The 22581-nt window shown below is 43.5% G+C and overlaps 1 protein-coding gene across 1 annotated transcript in view; it reads left to right on the top strand.

The window, feature by feature from the left end:
• The window catches only part of LOC306736337 (semaphorin-3F-like), a gene marked incomplete at its 5' end in the record, with an annotated part of 55080 nt that extends 36770 nt beyond the window's left edge, over nt 1–18310 (top strand). The window contains 13 exons of the mRNA XM_079217961.1: nt 946–1039; nt 3415–3534; nt 3767–3906; nt 5053–5167; nt 10037–10106; nt 10238–10382; nt 10582–10804; nt 11888–11976; nt 12202–12243; nt 13157–13314; nt 13677–13744; nt 14023–14156; nt 15515–18310. Of these exons, the coding sequence (XP_079074087.1) occupies nt 946–1039; nt 3415–3534; nt 3767–3906; nt 5053–5167; nt 10037–10106; nt 10238–10382; nt 10582–10804; nt 11888–11976; nt 12202–12243; nt 13157–13314; nt 13677–13744; nt 14023–14156; nt 15515–15979 (1863 nt within the window). The 3' untranslated portion in view covers nt 15980–18310. The remainder of the gene's footprint in view (nt 1–945; nt 1040–3414; nt 3535–3766; nt 3907–5052; nt 5168–10036; nt 10107–10237; nt 10383–10581; nt 10805–11887; nt 11977–12201; nt 12244–13156; nt 13315–13676; nt 13745–14022; nt 14157–15514) is intronic.
• Between the last annotated feature and the right edge of the window lie 4271 nt (nt 18311–22581).

Here is a 22581-nt window from a genome sequence, read left to right as displayed (position 1 = left end):
GAAACACGGAGAGGGACTCTTGTAGGGCATAAAGGCTTTCGGTGGAGTGTGGCAATTTGAAATGTTTAGTTTTTTTCAGTAAATTTTTATCTAAAAATATGTTGCAACTTTTGCGGAAGGTCGTTTTTTTACAGCAGTGTTGTAAAAACATGCTCCGGCCACTTGATTCCCTCTGGTACACATACATGTTTGTGACCTTTTTACGCGTCAACATCTGGCATGGTTGGGAGTGAACTGTCAGCACCTCCTTTTTTGCACAAGTGGTGATTTTAATCAAAGATGAGTAGGGAATTGCACAAGGTATGATCCAATGAAGTGAGTTTGGCGCAGTGCCATATCCTCTCCCCGGCTTTCGTGCTGATGGACAGTGACAGAGATGTCTCCATCTCTGTACCCATTGGGAGTTAAAAATGGGGATTGGTCCGTGAGGCGTGGCTACAGGACATGTCATCGCATGCCACTGATTCATTCCCCCCCCCTCTTGCTCTCATACGCATATTCCTGCCAATCACGTCTCCAGTGCGTGTGTGCAGGGATGCCACTAGCAGTGAGCATCAGTCATCCAGTCACCATCCCAGCTTTGTTTTTTCTGTGCTGGATTACAGGTGTCAGCAGTAGGGCTGCACAGCCATAGGCACCACGAAGCTGAGAGATATTTGGCATGCAGCTTTTTATGCCGAGAGAAGCAGCCCACGACACATTGTTTTTTGCAGTAGAGTGTCGTATAGATGGATTTGAAACTCCTTGCTTTCCCCACCGCATGTATTTTTCTGTATGAACGCACGCTCATTATTCTAATACTTCATCTCCCATCAGGCCGCATAGGTCCCGCAGGAGTCAGAGGGAGCACATTCACTGCCTCATTTTGCCTGCACAAGGGAATCACAGTGACAAGATGAAGAGTGCTGAATTTATTGCCGTCTCCATGTGATTTTTCCATTTCAGGAAGAGATCTTTCATTTGGAGCCGGGCAAAGTGGAATCTGGGAAAGGAAAGTGCTCCTACGACCCGAATCTGAACAGCGTGTCAGCTTTGATCAGTGAGTATCATCTGGGTTTGGTCACATGAGGGCGCGGGTATAGAAAAGGCCCAGCGGCCTTCATAGCAATGGCAGTGTCATCCCATATGGATTGTTCATCTTGTATTCCTTGTTTCTTCATATGGCCTTCTCTCTGCTTCTGATTTATATTTTTGCCAAATTTTTGTTAACAGAAGATTTTTATTGTCTGCCATTGAAGAAGTCAAGAAGTTCAGGCCGAGTGTCCTTTCCATCCTGTGCCTATTTCCCACAGTGAGCTGCTAAAATGAGTCAGCATAATCATTATATCCGCAGGAATATGTTCTTGCTTGGCCAGAGATGGGCACATTAATATGTGAATCCCTCACTGGGGAATTAGTAGCTTCCAAACAAAACACTTAGGACATGTTGGGAAAGCTTTTCAATGCTTTTATCGCCATTTGACGAGTGACATGATCTTTATTCCCATATGTAAACAGTTTTATTTCCCACAAAGCCTCAAGTATTTGCACACGTTTTAATAGTCAAACAGCCATGTACTTACATAGTTTGCCATTATATTTACTGACGGGTGACAAATGAAAGGGAAAAAACGTATAAACGAGTAATGAATGCAGACTCTGCCCTTGAGGTTCATTGAATGGTCTGATGGGTATGAAAATAATGTGGAAAAGAAAAACATTCAATGAGGGAATATTTTTTTGGAAGAACGATGTTCATCCCTCAAGGTGGAAAATCAATGCCAAGAAGCATTGAAGCGTTTCTGGAGGCTTATGGTGGCACTACACCTTACAAAGACACTTGTGTTAGTGTCATGATGTGGGTGTAATATTGGAGGAAAGTCATTGGACCAAAATATTAAGGCTCAGCTAAGCTCATCGTGTGTTGTGGCATTCATGAAGGCAGTGTCCTCTGTCCCTCTCCAAGGTCACTTAGTCAGCTCCAGACCACACAGTTGCCACCAGTGAAAGGCGATCTTCTCTCTGTGGGGTGAGACAGCGGGTGTAAATCACTGGCAATGCTTTCCCACATTAGCGCCGTGCCAGCTGACCAGTATGGAACCAGTACTGTCATCCAAGATGGATTTATCTCCCACTTCCACCAGTTAGCCTCATACAAGGGACACTGTAGTTAGTGTTGATAAGGATTAAGAACCCTCCACCACAACAATAGATTCGGCGTTGGCCAGGCCGCTCAGCTCTCCACCACATTAGACATCCCGTCATCCGCGGACGTTTTAATGGTGCATCATCAATCTTCATGTAGCGCTGATGAGGACCATGACATTGAGTAGAATGGTGGTAGGACAGTGTTTTTTGTTTCCTGCTTACTCCTTCTCAGGGGCCTCTGACAGTCACACCTGCTGTCCGGTGGGGCCCTCACAGCAGCTGGAGGAAAAACACCTTTCCTTCCTGTGGCTTTACAAGGCTGTGCTATACATTTGTCAGTTTGCACACATGGATGTGCTCATATTTTATGTCTTTATGGAGTGCATGTGAGGGCTGTTTCAGGAAGTTTGAGCGCTGTTTTTGGGAAAGCTTTGTTTTTACCTGTCCCTTCAATTCTGAGTTTCCTGGAAAGAATAATATAATTTATATCCAAAGGCATGTGGTCAGCTAACATAATTTATTTTGGTGGGCCACAGGTTATGTATTACATTAACAAATTATGAATATGTTTTAGGATATATATTAGGATATTTAGCAAAGTATATCAGAGTTTCTTTAGAGCGCCTTTGTCCAAACCAAAGTTGGTTGTTCCTCATCCTCAAATCCATTCTCTTGTAAAAGTGAAGTGCTGTTTGGAACTGTTTGAATACAATTTTAATCATGAATCTGTGTAACTAGCTCTACCATGCAATATACAAACAATGCTCCAGATAATAATAGTCATCATTTATGCTGACAAAACCCATGTTAGTCAGAGAAGAAGCCTGCTTTTGTTGACCTCTGTGTGAACTGGAAGAGAAGTTGAGAGTAAATGTAAATGTAACCTCATTTTCATTGCACTTTCATTGAACTTTGAATCTTGGGCAATTGAACGCTTCCATTTTTCCTGTAATTAATAACAAATGACATCGTCCTTTCCAGAAACCTTCCTGAAAAATTCCAGATGCATTATCAGTTCCTTTCTCGGAAATTTTAAGGAAACTATTTTGGGGGAACCACTTGCATCTCGAGTGACTGTATCAAACGTACCACTTTGTGTGTAAATTAAATAAATAAGTAGATGAAGACTTCGTTACTCTGAACTTTTGTATTGTGAAAAAAACGAGTCCTGAGAAGTTGGGTTCTAAATATACATCTTGGAATAAAAGCCTTGGTGTTTTCTGCCAAGGGTTGTGCTGGAATGTCAAAGTCGAGGAATTTCACTGAACTGTTTTCTCTCTTACTCAGATGGTGAACTGTACGCTGGGGTCTATGTTGACTTTATGGGGACGGACTCTGCTATTTTCCGTACTTTGGGGACAAAGACTGCCATGCGAACAGATCAGTACAACTCCAGATGGTTAAACGGTGAGTGTCCGCAGATACTTAGGGCTGCCGTCCAGCTTGTGAAGCCTTCCTGCGTGATTGTTCGATATCCAAATGAATCGCTGCAATGAAACGATTCTGGTGTTTGCATGTGTTTAGAATCCCTCACCAAGTGATAAACAGGAAATGCTGAGAGTTTATAAAAGATCTCAGCCAGATGTTTCCCCCGAATTCATCCTCCGCCTGATCATCTCACCACCTCTTCTCCCCACAGACCCCACTTTCATTCACGTTCAGCTCATCCCCGACAGCGCAGAGAGAAATGACGACAAGCTGTATTTCTTCTTCCGGGAGAAGTCCGCTGAGTTGGGCCAGAGTCCCGTGACCCAGTCCCGTATAGGACGCATCTGCCTGGTGTGTACACAGTGAGGAGCGTGTTTGTTTTGGGGTGTAAACATAATGAAAAGAAAACCTGCAACAATATGAAGAACAGGCCGGAGGCTCCCGAGGCAAACTAGTGTTTGGCCAACGCTGACATGCTGGAATCCACATGTGTCTTTAACCTTCCTGTCTACAATGCATCCCTGTCTGGAGGTTGCCCTCTGACCTCTGACCCCGTGATCTTCTGACCTCTTCTCCCTGGTAGTCTGAAAACACTTGAAGCTTTAAGTGTACATGGTGGCAAATAACTCACTGCCCTTAAAATACTCTCTTTTAGAGTCCTTCTCAGTTAAACTAGGCTTTCTCCACAAAAGCATGTGTGCCCCTCAAATACAAAGTGAGCTGAGTTACAAAAAAAACCTCTGGAAAGCTCATGGAGCAACTAATGGTGTTTATGCCGTGTGAGTGTATGCATTCCCTTATGGATTTGCGTGCATATGTGAGCATTGCAGCGGGTGTATGAGCACGGGCACAAGTGAGAAAATGTGGCGAACGTGTGCTCGTCGCCTCAGCTGTTCCTCCGTTGTAATTATTTGAGGGGGTCAGGTGCTGACCCGGCACACAAACACTCATCCCCCTCTCAGTGGGCTCCGCCGGGCCTCCAGAGACCTGGGCATGTCATTCTTACTTTACCACACATCTGGATACCCTTACTGCCACTCACTGCACCCTGGACACCGCCAGAAATACACCGTATACTGTAAATTACCCTGGAAGACATTTCAGCTCCCAACAATTGGGAATCGTCAGAAGTGTGTGAAGAATGTGAAGCCTACATTCACCCTTTAAAGTAGAATAATAAAATATACATGCGTTCTCTATTCATCTGATTATGAAAGAGGAATCCAAAGCACATACTGGTCTCAAATCTTTCTTACTGGGATAGATTCTGGCCTCGCTCCACCACAGATGGAGGAGTCTGAATAGGAGGAGACGGTGTTTACCATCTCGCCACCCTTCCTCTTAGCTTCCCAGCTTTGCGAACCAACATGTACAGTATAGTGTGTGTGTGGGTGGCTCCACCTGGGTTTGTTTTCAGTTGGGAGACAGAGGAGGATGTGACTTCGAGTGAGTGACGGAGAAACTGTTCTGTGTCGCCCGCCACGCTCTCCAATACAGAATGATGACGGAGGCCACTGCTGCCTGGTCAACAAGTGGAGCACCTTCCTGAAGGCCCGGCTCATCTGCTCAGTGCCAGGGGCCGACGGCATGGAGACGCACTTCGATGAGCTGCGTGAGTACAAAGGCAAACTGAGACTGTGCTGTGATTCCTTTTCCTGTTTTCAGTAGAAGTGCTGATCTATGGGTTACTTGGTGTGGGTTGGGGTTATTGTATAGACATTGTTGTCAATCAAGCATGCTGTCAGCCCTGTGATGTCTTTTCCCCTGCGTCACTACTCGTTTGCCAGATTCACATCTAGCCCTGCTACTATTTATTGTTTTTTGCTTTTATTCTGCATAATATTTTCTCGACTTGATTGAGCGATCATTTGGTCTGCAAAATGTTAAATCGCTTGCTTCATCTGACCAAAAGATAAATATATTCACCAAGGTATTATAAATGCTTTTATCGTTTTTTAAATATTAGTCAAGAACCTATGTTACACCCTGAGTTTTTCTTGAGAGAAACTAAATATTCTTTGTGCAGTTAATCATTTTGACAGTATGTATCGAATGGCAAAGAAAAAAGAAAAAAGTGAAATGACTGGATTTATTTCAGACATATTCATTTTCAGGCTCCTGTCATGTATGATCACATCTGAAATATTAGGTCGAGAATATTCTACTCAGACTGCAAGGTCTGTTTCAACAGCAGCACCTGCCAAGACTGTGCTTGTGCACACACACACACACACACACACACACACACGCACACACACACACACACCATAGCTCAGTCCTCGGCCCATATGGCAGCCCACTCCCATCCCATGGCCCATACAGCGTATTGTAATGAGAATGACACACATACTCCCACCACTGTATTTGGCTCTTTCTTTCGAGACGTCTTAAACAAAAGTGTCTGTTTTTTTGTGTGCGTAGAAGAGGGTGGCCCGGTGGCGTGCAGATCAGATCGCGTAGCAGGAATGTCTCTGAGTGTGAGACTATTAGCCTCTCCAGGGGAAGCTCTTTCCCTTTCTGTCTCACTGGTTTAAAATAGAGCCAAATAGTGATAGGGGACTGATGCGTGAGACAACTGTTGCTCTTGAACTAATCTCAAGAATGAAAAGTGCCATGCCTGTTGAATCTGATGATAGTTTTGTGTGTGTGTGTGTGTGTGTGTGTGTGTGTGTGTGTGTGTGTGTGTGTGTGTGTGTGTGTGTGTCTCTTGATGTCTTGACACATTCCTTGCTTTTATCTCAAACTGCCTACTGTTATTTCATCCTGCTTTGAACAACTGAAAAAGGGACACGCTAAAAAAAAGGCTCACTTTGCCTTCAGAAATGAGGGGTGCTGTCTTTACTGGCCAGGTCAGTGTTGACATGGGCAAGCTGTGAAGAGTGTTTTTTGTGACAGAGTTGGAGAGGCGTCAGTGTTTGGCACTGTTGGGGATTTTGCGGGTAGTTCTTGGGTAAGGCTGTATACAGTATGTGTACTTAGGCGGGCTGGTGAAGGACCAAGGACATGCATGACAGGGTAGACATGCCCATAGAGAAGACAGCACATGTCAGTTTGCAGAGCAGCCATTCCTTTCAAGGACTCCTAGAGGGGACAGTACATTTGAAATGATTGAGTTTCATGCTAATGGCGTCACATGTCTCGCTGGAGAGTTTGTGTGTACAGAGGGGATTTTAGGATTTATCAAGGTCAAAGTAGTCTTTAACTAGTGCGCGTTGAATGAACATTGAATGTTGGTCATTGAAGGAATAGTTGGACACTTTGAGAAATGTGCTTTCTTGTGAGAGTTAGACAAGAAGATTGACACCACTCTAATGACTGCACATTCAATATGGAGCTACTGCCAGGAGACAGTTAGCTTAGCTCACCTTAGCTTAAAGACTTCAGACAGGGGAAGCAGCTAGCTTGGCCAACTGTGACAAGATTAACTGACCAGCATGTCTAAAGTACACTAATTAACACGTCATATATGGATTATTTGATCTCTGCCAAAAACTTACTGTAAAAAATGCTAATGCCTCACCTATTGCACTCTGTTTTGCACCTCCCGCCAGGACAAATTCCTTGGATGTGTAAACTTACTGATTCTGATTCTGATTCTGATACGGACAGTGCTAGGCTATCGAATTTACCCCATTTCCTGTATCTATGCTAAGCTAACTTGCTGCTGGCTTTGGATTCATATTGACCATACAGATATACGAGTGGTATTAATCTTCTCGTCAAACTCTTGGCAAGAAGGGCATCTTTCCCAAATTGTCAAACTTCTTCTTGAGTCTACAGACATAAGGCAAGTCATAAGGAGGCACTGTAGATGCATTACACTGCACAGCCAGTTCAGAAAGATCAGTTAGCCATGCTCCAGTGAATAGATTCATAAACGTTTCCCCTTTCTTTAAGAGTTTTAATCAAATGACTCAAGTTAATACTGAGAAGTTTGTTGAAATATCCAGATCGGCTGTATTCCTGGTGTTGAAGTCATATGCAGAAAGGCATTATGGTAAAGTACGACTGAGACCTGGGGAGTTTTTACAGTTGGAAAAGCACTGTTGGCTCTACCCGAATGACCCACAGTGATTAAAAACACGTGTTAAAATGTTCTTTTTTTTTACTCAACAACATACAAAAATGAAAGAAGCTCCTACATTTTGGATGCTGAACGCTTTAAAACAAGTCTATAATCGGTAGCGTGAGAGCTTGAAAGGCAGAAAGCAAGAGAAAAAAAAGCCAAATGGAGAACGAATGAAAGCAGAAAATGAAATATTTTTTGAGGAAACGGGATGTATGGCAGCTGAGCTTTTATTGCCATTTAGACAGGAAAAAAGGCTGTGGAATATGGAACCTTTTCTAGCTGTTATTACCACACTAGGTCCCCTGGAGCTAGTCATCACTGCCCTGTCAGGGTAGCTTTTATTGCAAAGCACATAGCTCCTTTTTTCCATGTCTTCATGAAGGCTTGATCTGTTCTTAGCGACTGTATACCGTCCACGATAGCTCTATCTTGGCCTCAGCGGTACCTTGTCAGCATGTACGCACACTTACGTGTTCTTGCGTGCAAATCGCTTATTTCTGCCGAACAACAGCTGTATGTCATGACAAGGATCATCTGTTGTGTGACACCCATAGCAGCCCGTCGTCCTGCTTCCATGCTAACCCATGACCGTTCCACTGCTCCGGCTGTGGCAGCTGTGGAAGATGGCATAGTGGTGTGTGTGTGTGTGTGTGTGTGTGTGTGTGTGTGTGCGTGTGTGTGTGTGTGTGTGTGTGTGTGTGTGTGTGTGTGTGTGTGTGTGTGTGTGTGTGTGTGTGTGTGTGTGTATATGCGTGTGACTTTGGGGAATTTGGTAGCTACTGAGAAATAAGCACAATGTGCCTGCTATCCCTGAGCTTTATCCTTTTCTCTAGGAATGAGCTCAGGGCTGCAGACAGTCCCCAGAGGAAGGCTTCACTAAACAGACTCTCTAATGTGGACAGGACCAGAACCAAGCAGCTCAGATTCAAAGACAATGCTCACCCCCTCCCTGCATCATTCTATCTGCATAGCAGGCTGACAGCTAATATCTCATGCTGGTCTATATGGGATTGCGAGTGCATAAATCTGAATTGGTATACTTTTTTCTTGCGCGGATAAGTTCTCCTTCTGTTTCCACGCTTCACACAAGCTTTAATAGCCATATTTTTAGCTTGATCCCTCCCTCTCTCGCTTGTTGACCCCCTCACCAATCACGTCTTTCCTTCGCGGTCATTTTCTTGCGCAACTAGGTTGGAGCGCATTCTCCGTTTCTCGCCGAAGGCCCTTGTCCTATTGTTGGCGATGAACATGCCTATTGGGACATGTATTTAGGTCAGGTACCGAACAGGGGAGATACTTATCACCCATCACATGTTTAGCTTCTCTCCTTTGTTGCTATGGACCTCCCTTCAGTACCAACATAAAGGATCATCTAAATCAGGAAGTGTCCAATGTCAGAACGTTCGTGATTTGGAGACCTCCAGGAGCTGGCTTCGGAGCATATGATGCAGCTGTCTTTTGGGAGAGAAGAGAGATTTCCTTTCCATCGAAATGTTGAAGACATGAGCTAGCAGGAAGAAGACAATCCCTGCACATCGTGTTTCAATTTTCCGTCTCCTTGGGTGCAGTCTCAGGTGTTTCAGCAATCACGTTGCTCCCGTCTAGACTGTAGAGCCAGTTGGTTCACTGCTCTGCTGTTAAATAGCGTTGCACTGTGATTGGTTGCTTGGTTGAGATGACGCGATGACGCCTTTCAAGATTCTGTTGTGAGGTGTGTCATCTTGCCAATAAAACCTTCATCTTGGTAACTTTCTTGAGGCCGTAGTTCAGTTTCCTTTTGCACAAAGTTGGTTGCTGTGGTTTTACACCTACTGTCTCCGTCTTCAGGATATGAGAATGGCAGCTGGGCTGTCTGGATAGAAGGGACTCACGTTTTTATTTTATGTTGTGCATTTATTATTTACTAGGTGCACAAAATGACCGTGGATGTGATCTATATCGAGTTATAAAGGTGTTTTTCTATTTAATCTCAACTTCAAGTAAAGTCTAATTGAGCCGGTAGCATGGCTGTAGACTGTTGGTCTTGTTATGAACTATTGTGGCCAAGCTGATGGCATTTAGTCACCCACATTCACGCAGATGAACCCCTGACCTTTACTCTTTTGATGTAATTATGGATTTCTGGGACTCTCACAGAAGCATTAAGACATAACAAAAGATCACACTTTGCTCATTATCCAAATCCAGATGTGGGTTCCATGAGTTTTCAACAAAGATGAAGTTTCAGCTTCTTTTGTTGTGCATCAGTCCTTACGGGGAAGTGTAACCTAAAGGTCTCCTCTGGCTAAGAGAGGTTGGATTGACTGAACGCTGTGTAAATATTAGTAAAGAAGAGTGCTTGTGCTGTGGAGCGTGATGTTTCCTTCACCCGGTCTGTTTGCACTGACATGATTTCTCTCTACTCTTTTACAGGAGATGTTTACATCCAGCCAACACAGGACACAAAAAATCCTGTGATATACGGCGTCTTCTCTGTCTCTGGGTTAGTGTGCTATAATGAATACTGTATATGAACAACACCTGTAATAGGCTCTGTTTTAAGATGGATTAAATATTATTCTTTTGCTAGATGCATCTTCCTGACCTTTCTCTGCCCTTACTCTCCGTTCACAGCTCCGTCTTCAAAGGTTCAGCAGTTTGTGTCTACTCCATGGCTGACATCCGCATGGTCTTCAACGGACCATTCGCCCACAAGGAGGGTCCCAATTACCAGTGGGTGGCCTACACCGGAAAGATCCCCTACCCTCGACCCGGCACGGTGAGCTTTCAAATTCACGCTGACCCCACACATGAATCCCACAGCAAGCTGGCATAACATCAGCTTTTTTTCTGACACAGACCTCAAATAGAAGCCATCTGAACATGTTGCAGGCATCAGCATCACCAAATGTGTTTTTTCTTGTGTGATAATGTCCATTATTTTTCATGGGTTTTGAACGCTTCTGTTTCTCTTTCAGTGCCCTGGAGGTACGTTCACACCGAACATGAAGTCCACGAAGGACTATCCAGATGAAGTGATTAACTTCATGAGGAATCACCCTGCCATGTACAACTCTGTCTACCCGATACACAAGCGCCCCCTGGTGGTTCGGACCAATGTGGACTATGAGTTCACCACCATCACTGTGGACCAAGTGACAGCTGCAGACGGCAACTATGAAGTGCTCTTCTTAGGAACTGGTGAGTGTTTTGAAATACAATCGATTTTTGTTTGATAGAAATGAGGGAAGGGACCAAATATTATATTACATTACAGCTTTGTTAGGGTTTTGTTTTTTCCACATGAAGTCAGTCTGAAGCCATTACCCTTTGATCAGAGTCAGAAGGATGAATGACAGTGTCAGTGAGAAGCTGAATAATGAAGAAAGAAATCCCCCCTTCCATGGAAGTAAATCCCATCTAAGTGGAGGGCTTGTCTCCCCTGCAATCATTTATCATTACAAGAAAAGCATTCTTCCCTTTTGTGCTCAAGTGGAAATTTAACCAATCAAAGGGTTTGTACCTCACTCTCTTCACATGACGTAAACAACAGGAGATTTGTACCTGGAGGGCAGGGGTGGATCAGCAGCAGGGGGGGAGAGAGAAGGAGGGGTGGGGGAGTACAGTTAGGACATCCATCACCTTAATCTCGCTCGCTGGTGTAAGAGAGATTATGTGTCTGTCTGTCTGCAGGCCTTGAACCTTTAATAAGGCCCCAGTGTGACAGCAGCAGCCACCACACAGGATGCATATGACGCCTCTGCACTGGCTCCTTTGTTCATCTGTGCATTATGGGGAGGAGACCAATGGGGTTGTGTGCGATGGAGGGCCACTGTGGAGGAATGTCTGTCCTTTCAGCTGCTGTCAGAGGTGGCCATTCAGCCCTGCACTGGGGCTCAATGCAGAAGTCATAATAAATCTCAGGTGTCCCACTCAGAGGAATGCTGAACTCTTTGCCGAAATCAAACATGCCGGGGAGGGCCAGGGGATGTCTTATGGCATCCAGATGGCAAGAGGGGAGCGGAGGATGACAGAAGGGGTTTGTCATGGTGGCGGCAGTGAATAACGCTAAGTGGAGCGGAGCCTCGTCGTCATTGAGGATAGGTTAAATCGAAGAGAACCACGTAACAGAGGTGAAGAGTACAGTGGAGCCTGTTGATAGGAGGATTATGCCTTGTTGGAGGCTGCTGAGAGAATCAAATGGGGAATCCAAGGGCCTGTTGACAGGCGGAGGGGTGTGAGGTTGCAGGTATGTAGCTGACGGGTGTGTGTTGTGGTCCACAGACAAGGGAACAGTACAGAAAGTCATCGTTCTGCCCAGAGATGACCTGCAGACTGAGGAGCTGGTGCTTGAGGAGGTGGAGGTTTTCAAGGTGAGCTTCTATTGAACTCTTTTCCATACTTCTGTCTCTTCTTTGACAATGCAGCACATGGCCTTCTTTGCACATCTCATCTTTGTTTTCAAACCCACACCATCCCCCTTTGTCCTTTCTGATCATCTGTTTTAGTTTTTTTTGTGCTTATTCCTCTGTCCATACATATCTATCTGCTTTTAAGGGAACACAACATACTCACAATGTACTCTTTTCTCCATCAAGGTCCCTACTCCAATTACAACGATGAAGATCTCATCCAAAAGAGTAAGCATGTCTGTGCAACTGATTTTCTTAACCTTTGCTCACATGAAGAGAAAATAAGCCGTCTTTCAAAGAAAGGTCAAAGCCACATATGTGCAGCTGTGCTTCACTGTCGCTTCCCTTCATAATTCATAGTAAAGCTGTCTGAGGGAGACAATGAAGAGAGACATATGGGAAAGGTTTAGGTGTATTGTTATCTTTCAGTGTGATTAAAATACGTGGCCTCTACTAAATGCTATGACATCGTTCCACAGACAGAGAGGTTTCACACGGCCAGACAGCCAGATTCCAAACCGCTGATGATAGAATTACGATGGCAACCTGATAGATATGAGCTCACTATTCTCCCAGGTGATCCAGAGAGAGTAGGATAAGATTGTTCACTTATTTCATGACATCCATCTGGGTTTGTGAAAGTCTTTGTATGGAAGCAAAATAATGGCCAACAATATTTGAATCTCATAAACCAGTGAAAACAATATTTTTAGGTTTCACAAATATAGATATATAGAGTACCAAAGCTTGATTGCTCATCTCTGGCATCCCAGATGTTCGGGTCTGAATCTCTCTGTCTTGAATTTTAGTGTCTGTAACGGATTTCTTTGACTTGACTTATATCTTGAGAACCAAATGGATATTCTTGAATTATAGCCATTAAATATAGTTTTTGAATACAGGGGCGCTTGAATTTGTTGACCCTAAAATACATATGTAGAGTGGAAATAAAGATTCTGAAATTGCTTGAATTGAATTGAATTGCTTGCTTGAAACTTGAAACTGACCTCTAGAAAGTTTCACTAATGACTATTATTTGCCGTTATTCGTCTCTGCTCCCGGGCAGCTGTCCTTCCAATGTTCCTTATCAAAGCGTCCGCTTGTGTGTAACACCACTTTCCGTCCTCTTCTCTCTCAACAGCAACAGCTGTACGTGTCATCTGCGACCGGGCTGACCCAGTTGGCTCTTCACCGGTGTGATGTGTACGGCGAGGCCTGTGCTGACTGCTGTCTGGCCAGAGACCCTTACTGCGCCTGGGACGGCAAGTCCTGCTCCCGTTACTCCGCCTCGCAGAAGAGGTGAGCGCCAACAGCAGCGGCAGCACGAGCGACACTAACTTCACAACTAACCGACTCAGTTGGCTTCTTGAATGACGGCAACATAGCGTGTTTAAAATTGTACATTCATCATAGTCTTTGGGTACAGTGTGGTTTTACGCTCCACTAATAAATCATACACTCGTGCTATTTTAAGCGTAACCAGCGAGTGATGTAGATGCATATGCTTGTAATAACATAATTGGGCGGTGGTTTGCGGTTCGATCCATTAAAACAGGACACTTTAATGGCCGGTTGTATTGTTGAATGGCTTTGAATGGCTTGCGGTTGCTTTATTATTTTTTTTCTCTCCTTATTCGGCAATACTGGTCTGACCCCTTTAGACGTAGCCGGCGGCAGGACGTCAAGTACGGGAACCCCATCCGCCAATGCCGAGGCTTCAACTCCAACAGTAAGACGCACAGTTTTCTTCCCATTGCATCTATTTGTTTATTAATAACCTAAGAAGGTCGGAAATAACGACACGTCCTATTACTGCTGCTTCGAACAGTTCACGGTTTTCATTGTTACGAGCTGTAATGACCGTATTCTGGCAGCTTTATGGAAATCAGTGACAGCCGTATTGCTAAAAGGTCTTCGATTTGCCACAACTGAGGTTCTGGTTGTAAGGAGCTCATGGTAATGAGTGTTTTGGTTGCCATGGTGACCCCCCTCTCTCTCGCCCTGCAGCCAATAAGAACACTCTGGAGATGGTGCAGTACGGGGTGGAGGGGAGCAGTACCTTCCTGGAGTGTCAGGCCCGCTCTCCACATGCTCTTCTCAAATGGCATCTGCAGAGAGATAACAGCGACCGCAGGAAAGAGGTGACACATTGTGTTTTTCTCAAAGAGTCTGCTTATAGAAGCGTGTGGTGTTTTTGTTGGTTGTTTAATCAAATTCATATTCATGCAATAAAAAGCACAATATAAACTTCTCAAACTCTACTGAGCAATTGCACGGATGAACATGGAAAATGTGGGGTTGTTTTTCCCGGACATTTCCATATTGGGTGGCACCCAGTATTTAATTTCAGTTGAGATGATGAGGTGCAGATTTAAATGCAGTATGACACATTTGAGAAATGACCCCAGTGTCATTCTTTTTCTGATTCCCTGTTAACAAGATATAGCGATTCGGGCTCTGATTGAATGATGCCGGATTTCTCACACGGACCTCCGACTGTCCTCGGGCCCAAGGGAAGGACACATAAAGGGCAGCTGTGAAAAAAGCCCTCTGCTATGATATATATCCCTGAGGCACTAGTTAAAGTTTTATTGTGAAGCTGTGTAGTGTTGCCGCTCTTTTATTGACTATTCTGTTGGATGGTCTCTATTCCCACAGGCAGAGCCGACTTAGCTGCTCCCTTGCTCTTCTGATTCTGAGCTGAAAAGCTGTTTCCTTGTTGTGGATGTACCTCGAGTTACTGTTTGATCCCATTGGAATTTAGTGTTTTTGTAAGGATAGGGATGTAAACAAATACATTATTTTATATAAACAGATACAAGTCTTTGTGGGAATATTCGTTGCCCCACTCCTCCCCTTCACTGGCTTTTCACTTGATAGACACAATTCTCGACAAAAAACGAGTCCTAACTCAAATTTGAACCCAGAGACATACATACACAGCTATCAATGTCTTAGATGTCCCACTAGGATGGACATCCGAATATGTGTATAACTTCTGATCTTGATACAGGTTTGCGAAAATATAGTCAAATAGACTATGAGAGGTGTAGATGGTTTTAAGTTATACTCATTCAGCCATTTTCATTCACAAACACTTTTTTTTAATCAGTTTTCACTAGCTGCTTATTTATTATTTATTTATCTCATGATCAGTATTGAAGCCGGGCAGCATGACAATGGATAAGCTGAAGTTAGGGACAGTGGCCACTACTCTTTTCTGAGTTTAGTCAATAGTTTAATACAAATGATGCTTTATTATTTGATTCATTTACGTGCATTGTTGTAATATTCAGTTGTAAACTTTAGTCTGTGTGTTTTTTAAGTGTACGCATTATTGGTAGAATAAACCATTCAACACAGAAAATGAAACAATATAGATGTTTTTTGAGCCTCACCCACTTCCAGCATAAATCCACACAAATACAGATTGGTGTGTGACTTTGATGCACAGGATGTCACATCACAGGTGTTTTCATGAGCCGTTTTTTCTCCTCAGATGCGTTCTGATGGCCGCATTTTGAAGACAGAGCAAGGTCTACTCCTGCGGTCCCTGCAGCCCTCTGACTCTGGCATGTACCAATGTACGGGCACGGAGAAGAACTTCAAACACACGCTGGTCAAGCTGCAGTTGGTGGTGCTGTCGAGCCGGGCCGTCAACAACGTGCTGGTGGAGGGCGGAGGAGGGCTGGTGCCGTCCTCTGCGCACTCCGGCAGCACCCAGTGGACCCCCAGCGCGGGCCAGTACAAGGACCTGCTGACCATCCTGAGCCAGCCAGAGATGACCCTGATCAATCAGTACTGCCAGGACTACTGGCAGTTCGGAGAGCCGCTGCTGGGCGCCCTCAAGGCCAAAGACCTGAAGGAGCTCAAGGAGCAGAAGAAGCCCCGCAACCGCCGGCATCACAGGGATGGGGAAGAGGAGGGGGAGGAGAAAGAGGAGCAGGAGGACGTAGAGACATGAGGAGCCCAGCTTTGTGTGTGAAACACCCTCAACCCACCACCACCCTGTGAAAACTGGGAGAGACTCATTCAGAGTAGCAAACATGAAAAAAATCCACAAAACCCATTAAAAAAGCAAACTGAGAAAAAAAAAGAGGCTTTCAAACAAAAACCCCACATACATCAAACAGTAAGATATATGATACACAGTATTTATTGTAGGTTGTATATAGTATCATTCTGTGGATTTCTTTGTACTTATAGAAAAAAAACATGCTCTTTGTGTATAGGTACCTTTGGGGCAAATATTATTGTTATTATTGATGTTGTTAATTTTATTGTTGCTGTTACTGTCATTACAGAACTCATCTGTCAGCATCATATGACCTTGGCGACTGTTTGGAATGTGTTATCAGGCATGTAAGCTGTTCGGAGCGAGCTATGAGAAGCTCTAACGGGGAAATGAGTTGTTGATAAGGGGTGACGGGATCTCTGTTGTTTCTTGCTTGCTTTGACTCGATGCCAAGGCTCTTTTATTTCTGGATGCGCCAGGAACGGCTGTGACGCTACTGCCTCATGGCTGCACGCGGACAGAGACTTAATATTACTCTGTAATTGTTACTGTGGGGAAACGATCCTTCCTCTTTGGGAACCCAGATGTACAGATGAGTAGTCAAATATTCCCAACGGTGCGATTGGGCCTTTTAATAGGAAACTAGTGTTTGCACCCATTCATTCTATTTCCTTCCTCATTGGAGGATTGATTGTAAAAATGATCCAGCATCGTTGCTGCTATTCAGCCCAGATACTAATTGTGATTATTGAAATCTCAATTGTTCTCTGCTTTTATTCACCTGCAGCTTCTTCTGGCCCCAAAAGATGATACATATTTGAAATAAGCAAGCATCAGATTAGGTTTTTATTTTTTATTTTTAATCAAATCTATGAGGAATTATAGTGGTTTGGTTATTTTTAAATGCAAACATCCTTTGAACTGAGATTGAGGTGCAATAAAGGGTCATGGTTTTGCACAAAGGGCATTATTCTTTTACTTTGAGGGGACATTGGCTGGGGCCAAACGCAACAAGCACACTCGAGCAAGTTATAGTTGACTGTAAAAAAAAACACATCCAATTGAAGATGAAAGAGATGCGCAGATCAGACAGCAGCCGTGAGCTCTGAGTTCTCGAGACATCTGTTGTCCTTTCTTCCTTTTACATTCACATGTGAAACAAAAAAAAACTAAAAAAAGAATTGCCCATATACACAACAGAGCATTGTAACAATGTTGTGACACTAACCAAAATATTGGGAAGCTGGCTTTCATTGTGTGCATGAACCTGTATTTGTACTGTAATTCTGATAAGATACTGTGTGGTCTTTTTTTCTGTTTTTCATCTCTCTGGGTGTACAGTGTGGTCTCTGAGGGACATTCTCAGTACATGTAATGGGGAAAACAAACGCTTTAAAGAAGCTCTCATTACAAATATACCCTGTATGAATCATGATGCATCTTTTCATTGACATTAATATAGATTTTTGATTTTGAGTATGAAGTGAAACTCTCTTGCATATGCGTTTGGACAGCACATAATAAGTCTCTTTCAATGGCATATTCATTATGGAAACAAACACAGTTTGAATTTGATGAATGGGCTGTTACTACAAAATGTTTGAAGGTTCTATTGATCAGAATTGTTACGCTCTATTAAAAGCAATACAGCATTTCTCAAGCAAGTAAAATTAATACCATTCTGATATATAAAAGTATATGATGGGGGGGGGGAACAAAAACAAACATCTGGAATAAGGTGCAAATTTATTTTATTTCAAGGCGTTTAAAACCACGCCTGGCTTGTATGCAGGGTGTTTTGAATGCCTTTGGGAAGATGCATCTATAATTCATACAGAGGTATCTCTATCTGCTCCTTATTTTTGGGATGTCTGTCTGCATTCCCAATCAGTCACAGTTCCTGGTTGTCTCCTCCAAATGAGACCAGGGGTTATATAAAGAAAAGGAAAAAAAAAATTCAAAGAAAGGTTGTACAATTTGTTGGTATTTTTTAAAAAAAAAACGTGTCTGTAGTTTTTGAGTGTTTTTTTTGTTTGTTTTTGTATTTTTGCATCATCAGACTTTATGGAAAAAAGAAAAAAACTAAATGCACAACGGTGATGTTCTTGTAATGACTTGTGTAAATTACTCTTTCTTCCCTTTCCATTGTTGTTGCTGACTAATAAATTAAAGCTCTATATTTTATAAGACTGGAATGCTCCCCCCCCTTCATTGTGATTGGCTTGATACTGGATGTTTCCATGTTCTGCCCAGAATCCCCTGGATCCTTGGAATAAAGTTGTACCTGTTAAAGAGATATGTATGCACATTTGTATAAAATATACACATTGCATTTGTATTTGTAATGACGCTATTGGAAAGCAACACGCTCCCCCTGAAAGGAAGTAGGAGGAGATGTGCTCTCTGTTTCTATCAGAGTGTCTTCACCTCTAGGCCTAATAGGTATTGGTTATGCAAGTTCCTAATCCGCAATCAGTTAATATGTTCGGATGAAGCTTGATTGGTACTTAAAGGTTCATTAACTCCGATTATAATGGTTCAGTAGTGCTAGGTAATCAGACTATAGCCGTGAGACATTGATTGGGCTGTAAATCAATACTCATTTCTCAACAAAATGACCAGAGGCAGACATTCAACCTCTGAAAAATCACTACAGCACACCATTTTGCCTTTTTCAACGAAACGGTGTTAAAAACAAATGCCACTGACAAAACAGAGTAACTATGCATTATGATGTATGCTGCCTTTATTAGACATAATAAGCTACTTTTATATACTATTTTCATTATATTTATCTCTGTCCTACAGGATACCATTAACTGAGCCAAATGGGATTTCAGAGGTGAGGTCAGAAAGAAAAGATAATTGTTTATTATGAACAGATGATATGTGATGATAAAGTCTTGACAGAGTCTTTGGCGCTTGGACTCTCCAGGGAGATTTTGTAATCGAGGGCCGATTCCCCCCACCAAGCCCCCCATGGAGTCCGGACACTGGTGGTGGTGGGCGGAGTATCACATATGTCATACATCACATCATGGTTTACATAACTGGGAAGCTTGAATAGAACAAAGCCATCATTTAGTGTTCGGTTTCCAATGGTCTTTACCCGTAAGCTCTCTGGATGGGTAATATTTGGAGCCTCTGAAGGTGCCCAAATGAGAGTGATGTTTCCTCGTGCGTGGACATCCTCAGAGGGATGAGAGTGCCAGACAACTGCGCAAGAGGCATCCCGGGCATCTCTTGCCTTTTCATATGTTTCTGAAAGACGTATCTAAACTTTCTGACTCTTTCAGTGTTAAATGTGCCAGAAGGCAGAAGATGCATTGACCGATCTGGCGCTTTTATGAATGTGTCCAACAAGCGGCCTCTAAACTTATCATCACAAATCAGTGGGCTGTAGGGGGACCATTACGATACTACAGTTGTTTTTGTTCCACTCTTCTGCAGCAGCAGTGCTGTGTGTACGGTGGAACATCCTTTTTCTTCACACAGGGCTGACATGGTGTATGGTGTATGTTTTCTGCTTGTGGGTCTTTGTATCCCAGTGGCGCACAGATTACATCAGCTTTGCCCTAAACCCAATGGAGACAGCTCTTTGAGGGAGGAGCCTGTAGGAAATACAACATTAGTTACATGTTTATGAGTCTCGGTGTGGTCCTCTGAGCTGTGGGATGGGAGCAGAACTATCGGCACACGGCTCTTTTGTATTGCAAAAGCGAACATAAGCAAAGCGCGGACAAACAAACCCTAAAGCGACAGCTCGTAGGAGCTGGAGTTACAATACATAACTACCTCTATTCATAACATCTTTGCTTGTCCTTCAAGATCCTCTTTCACGCAGAGATTCCGTAATACTTCCATGAAGAAGTACCGCCTTTACACCAGCCTAAAACCAGGTTATGACAAGCATAAATATATGTTGTGTGAGGCCTATATCGGAGTCCTTCTTCAGACAAGAAGATCCAACTGCACACCTCACGTCTGGGGAGCCCAGCCACTGGGAGGAGAGCAAGGTCACTTCTGGAGTTTTCCTCAAACATTATTTAAACCTATTTGAAAACGTTCACAGTTTCACAGCACAGGAATTCCAGGAGCAGAAACATCATTATGTTTGTCATGCAGGTTTTATTGGTGTGTGTCTGGTTTTATAGAAATACTATTTAAAAAATCACCTGAATAATTACTACCTGTTTGACAATAGGTTAAGTGCAGGTAATGCTAGCCTGATGGAGAGGCTCACAGTTGGATTGGCCGGCTATCACTCCCAAAGGTATGAAGGTGGTTTGCAATCCGCTTATGTGTGAACTCTTTCCACTCACTTTTCACTTCTGGCTGCAAATCTTTTTTTGTCACCAAAAAATATTTTATATGCATTCACAATATTGTGCAAATATATTTTTTTGCATTTGTTCAAAAGATATCATGCCTCAGCTACAGATCTGCTTTTGGATTCAAAAATCTAATACATTTTTGGAGCCTTTATATATTAACACACTTGAATGCCTTCATACAACATCAGACACACAGTCATCACACCTATATAAAATATAATATATAAAAGCATGTCCATGGGAGGAAATGGAGATGGAGCCACCACAGCTTTAATTAATGTAAAACCTGTCCAACCTGGTCTGCAATTTATATTTGATGTTCATCTATTGACAAATATTTTATGAATCCTCCTAGTTTCTCCCTATCAAGATCCCTTCGTCCATAGGTTCTCAACATGTTTTGGCCCACTTTTGATGGTTAAATTTAAATAAATCAAAGATTGAATCCCAAGGAATGTGTGTTTGGAGTGTGTGCAGGCACGTCTGGCTCACGGCACCCAAAGGGAACAGGCTTTTTCAGGTTCAGATAGTCTGCTTCAGTAGGCCTCAAGAGTGACTCACATTCTCCCACAACAGCCCAGGTCAAGAGCAAAGTAGACATGATTGGATATCAATGTGTAACATGCAAAAGAAATAGTGTTAACTTGTGCTTGTGTCTCTATTATGCCACAATGACACTGAATTGGTTGATACAGGCCAATTTCCCCAGGAAATTATTAGGAAATTGGGATCACTTCTCTTTCTCTTTACATATATTCCGTAATGTCTTGATGCTAAAATGCTCTGAGTGTGAACATTTGGGCCGTATAGAACGCCACAACAAACTGGGATGTGAATCACGAGGAATACATGTTTGCTGGATTCTCAGACCAACTCAGGTGCTTCGTAATTCATGCAAATTGAAACACAATGAGCAAAACATGGAGAAGCAGCGATGCAAAACATGTTGCCTTCTTGATTCCGCTTGAACACATTGTGAGTAAAAGCTGATCAGAGTGCAGCTACCGGGCGTTCCTTGTTTGGATGTAATCTTTGATCGTGTTAGACGTCGACTTCACAAACGGACAACAGGTAGATGCTGGTTTAGGGACCTGAATGCGCTCTTCGCGTAATATGTGCGTCACAAAGGCTATGCCACAAGGAGATTTCCTCTGCTCAATTCAGCCCAATGACATATTGTAATAAAAAAACACATTTGGAGACTCCTTTTCACCCGATTGCATGGGTTTGTTTCAGGACAAGGCAGAAGGAGGTCAGATGGTTTGGGCAAACCATCACAGGGCATTCCATGCATCAGATGACATTTGAGCTTTAGAGAACTCTGTTGTCCCCTTTTTCTTTCCTCCCCGTCATAGACGGAGCTCTGTTCCCTTCGCTTATCTGATCCCTACCAAGGAGCAGCAGAGCTCCCTCCCCTCCTTTTGGCTTTTAAAATCATATCTGCATCATCACCCCGTCACTTCAAATCCCGCCCCCGAATCAGAAAACTGGCTGAAAACCAAGAAGCTGATCAGCCTTTCATGAAATTCCAAACGACCCACAACAAAGGGTTGACCCGACCGAATCTGATCAGACATTTTTTCCGTGCGCCATTCTTCCCAGTGCAGAGACGTGAGACAGAGATGTGTTTCTCTGGGGCATTGTCTCCAGAGTGGGACAAGCGATGGCATCTGACTTTTTCAGATGTGGGATCCAGCTCCGTCTTATCGTGGTGTCCCATCACGGTGCTCGGTAGCAGCCGCTGGCATTCTGTGGTTATCTGCTTCGTGTCTCTCGCAGTGCTGAGCTTGTGGGACACTTACTGCATTGTTGGAGAAGAGAGACTCTGAAGTTGGACAGTGAGAGGCAGAAGTCTGGCTCATGCCATGGAACTGGTTCACAGGCGTCCTTCTGAAAACTTGGCCCTGTTTAAATGCCAGACTCCTTTGAAGATGTGATGAGCTGACATTAATGTAATGCCCCGACCTGGGATCCGTCACTAACAGGGTTATAAGAGTTTAGCTCTTAAAGTGACTGGCTGCTAGATTTGATGCACCCCACCATATTTTGGAACTCCGAGTTCTCATATTGTCGGACTCTCTCGTGCAGTAACTACATACAGATGAGACTCTGGGGAAAGTGATGAAAAGCAGGGGAAAGATGGGAACAACACTGCTCTCTGTTGCCGCAATGCAATCACGACAGGAGTCCTGCTTACAGCTGCAATACGCGTTATCA

Source organism: Taurulus bubalis (assembly GCF_910589615.1).
Source record: "Taurulus bubalis genome assembly, chromosome: 5".
NCBI classification, from domain to species: domain Eukaryota; kingdom Metazoa; phylum Chordata; class Actinopteri; order Perciformes; family Cottidae; genus Taurulus; species Taurulus bubalis.
This window is presented reverse-complemented; position numbering and strand designations above follow the sequence as displayed.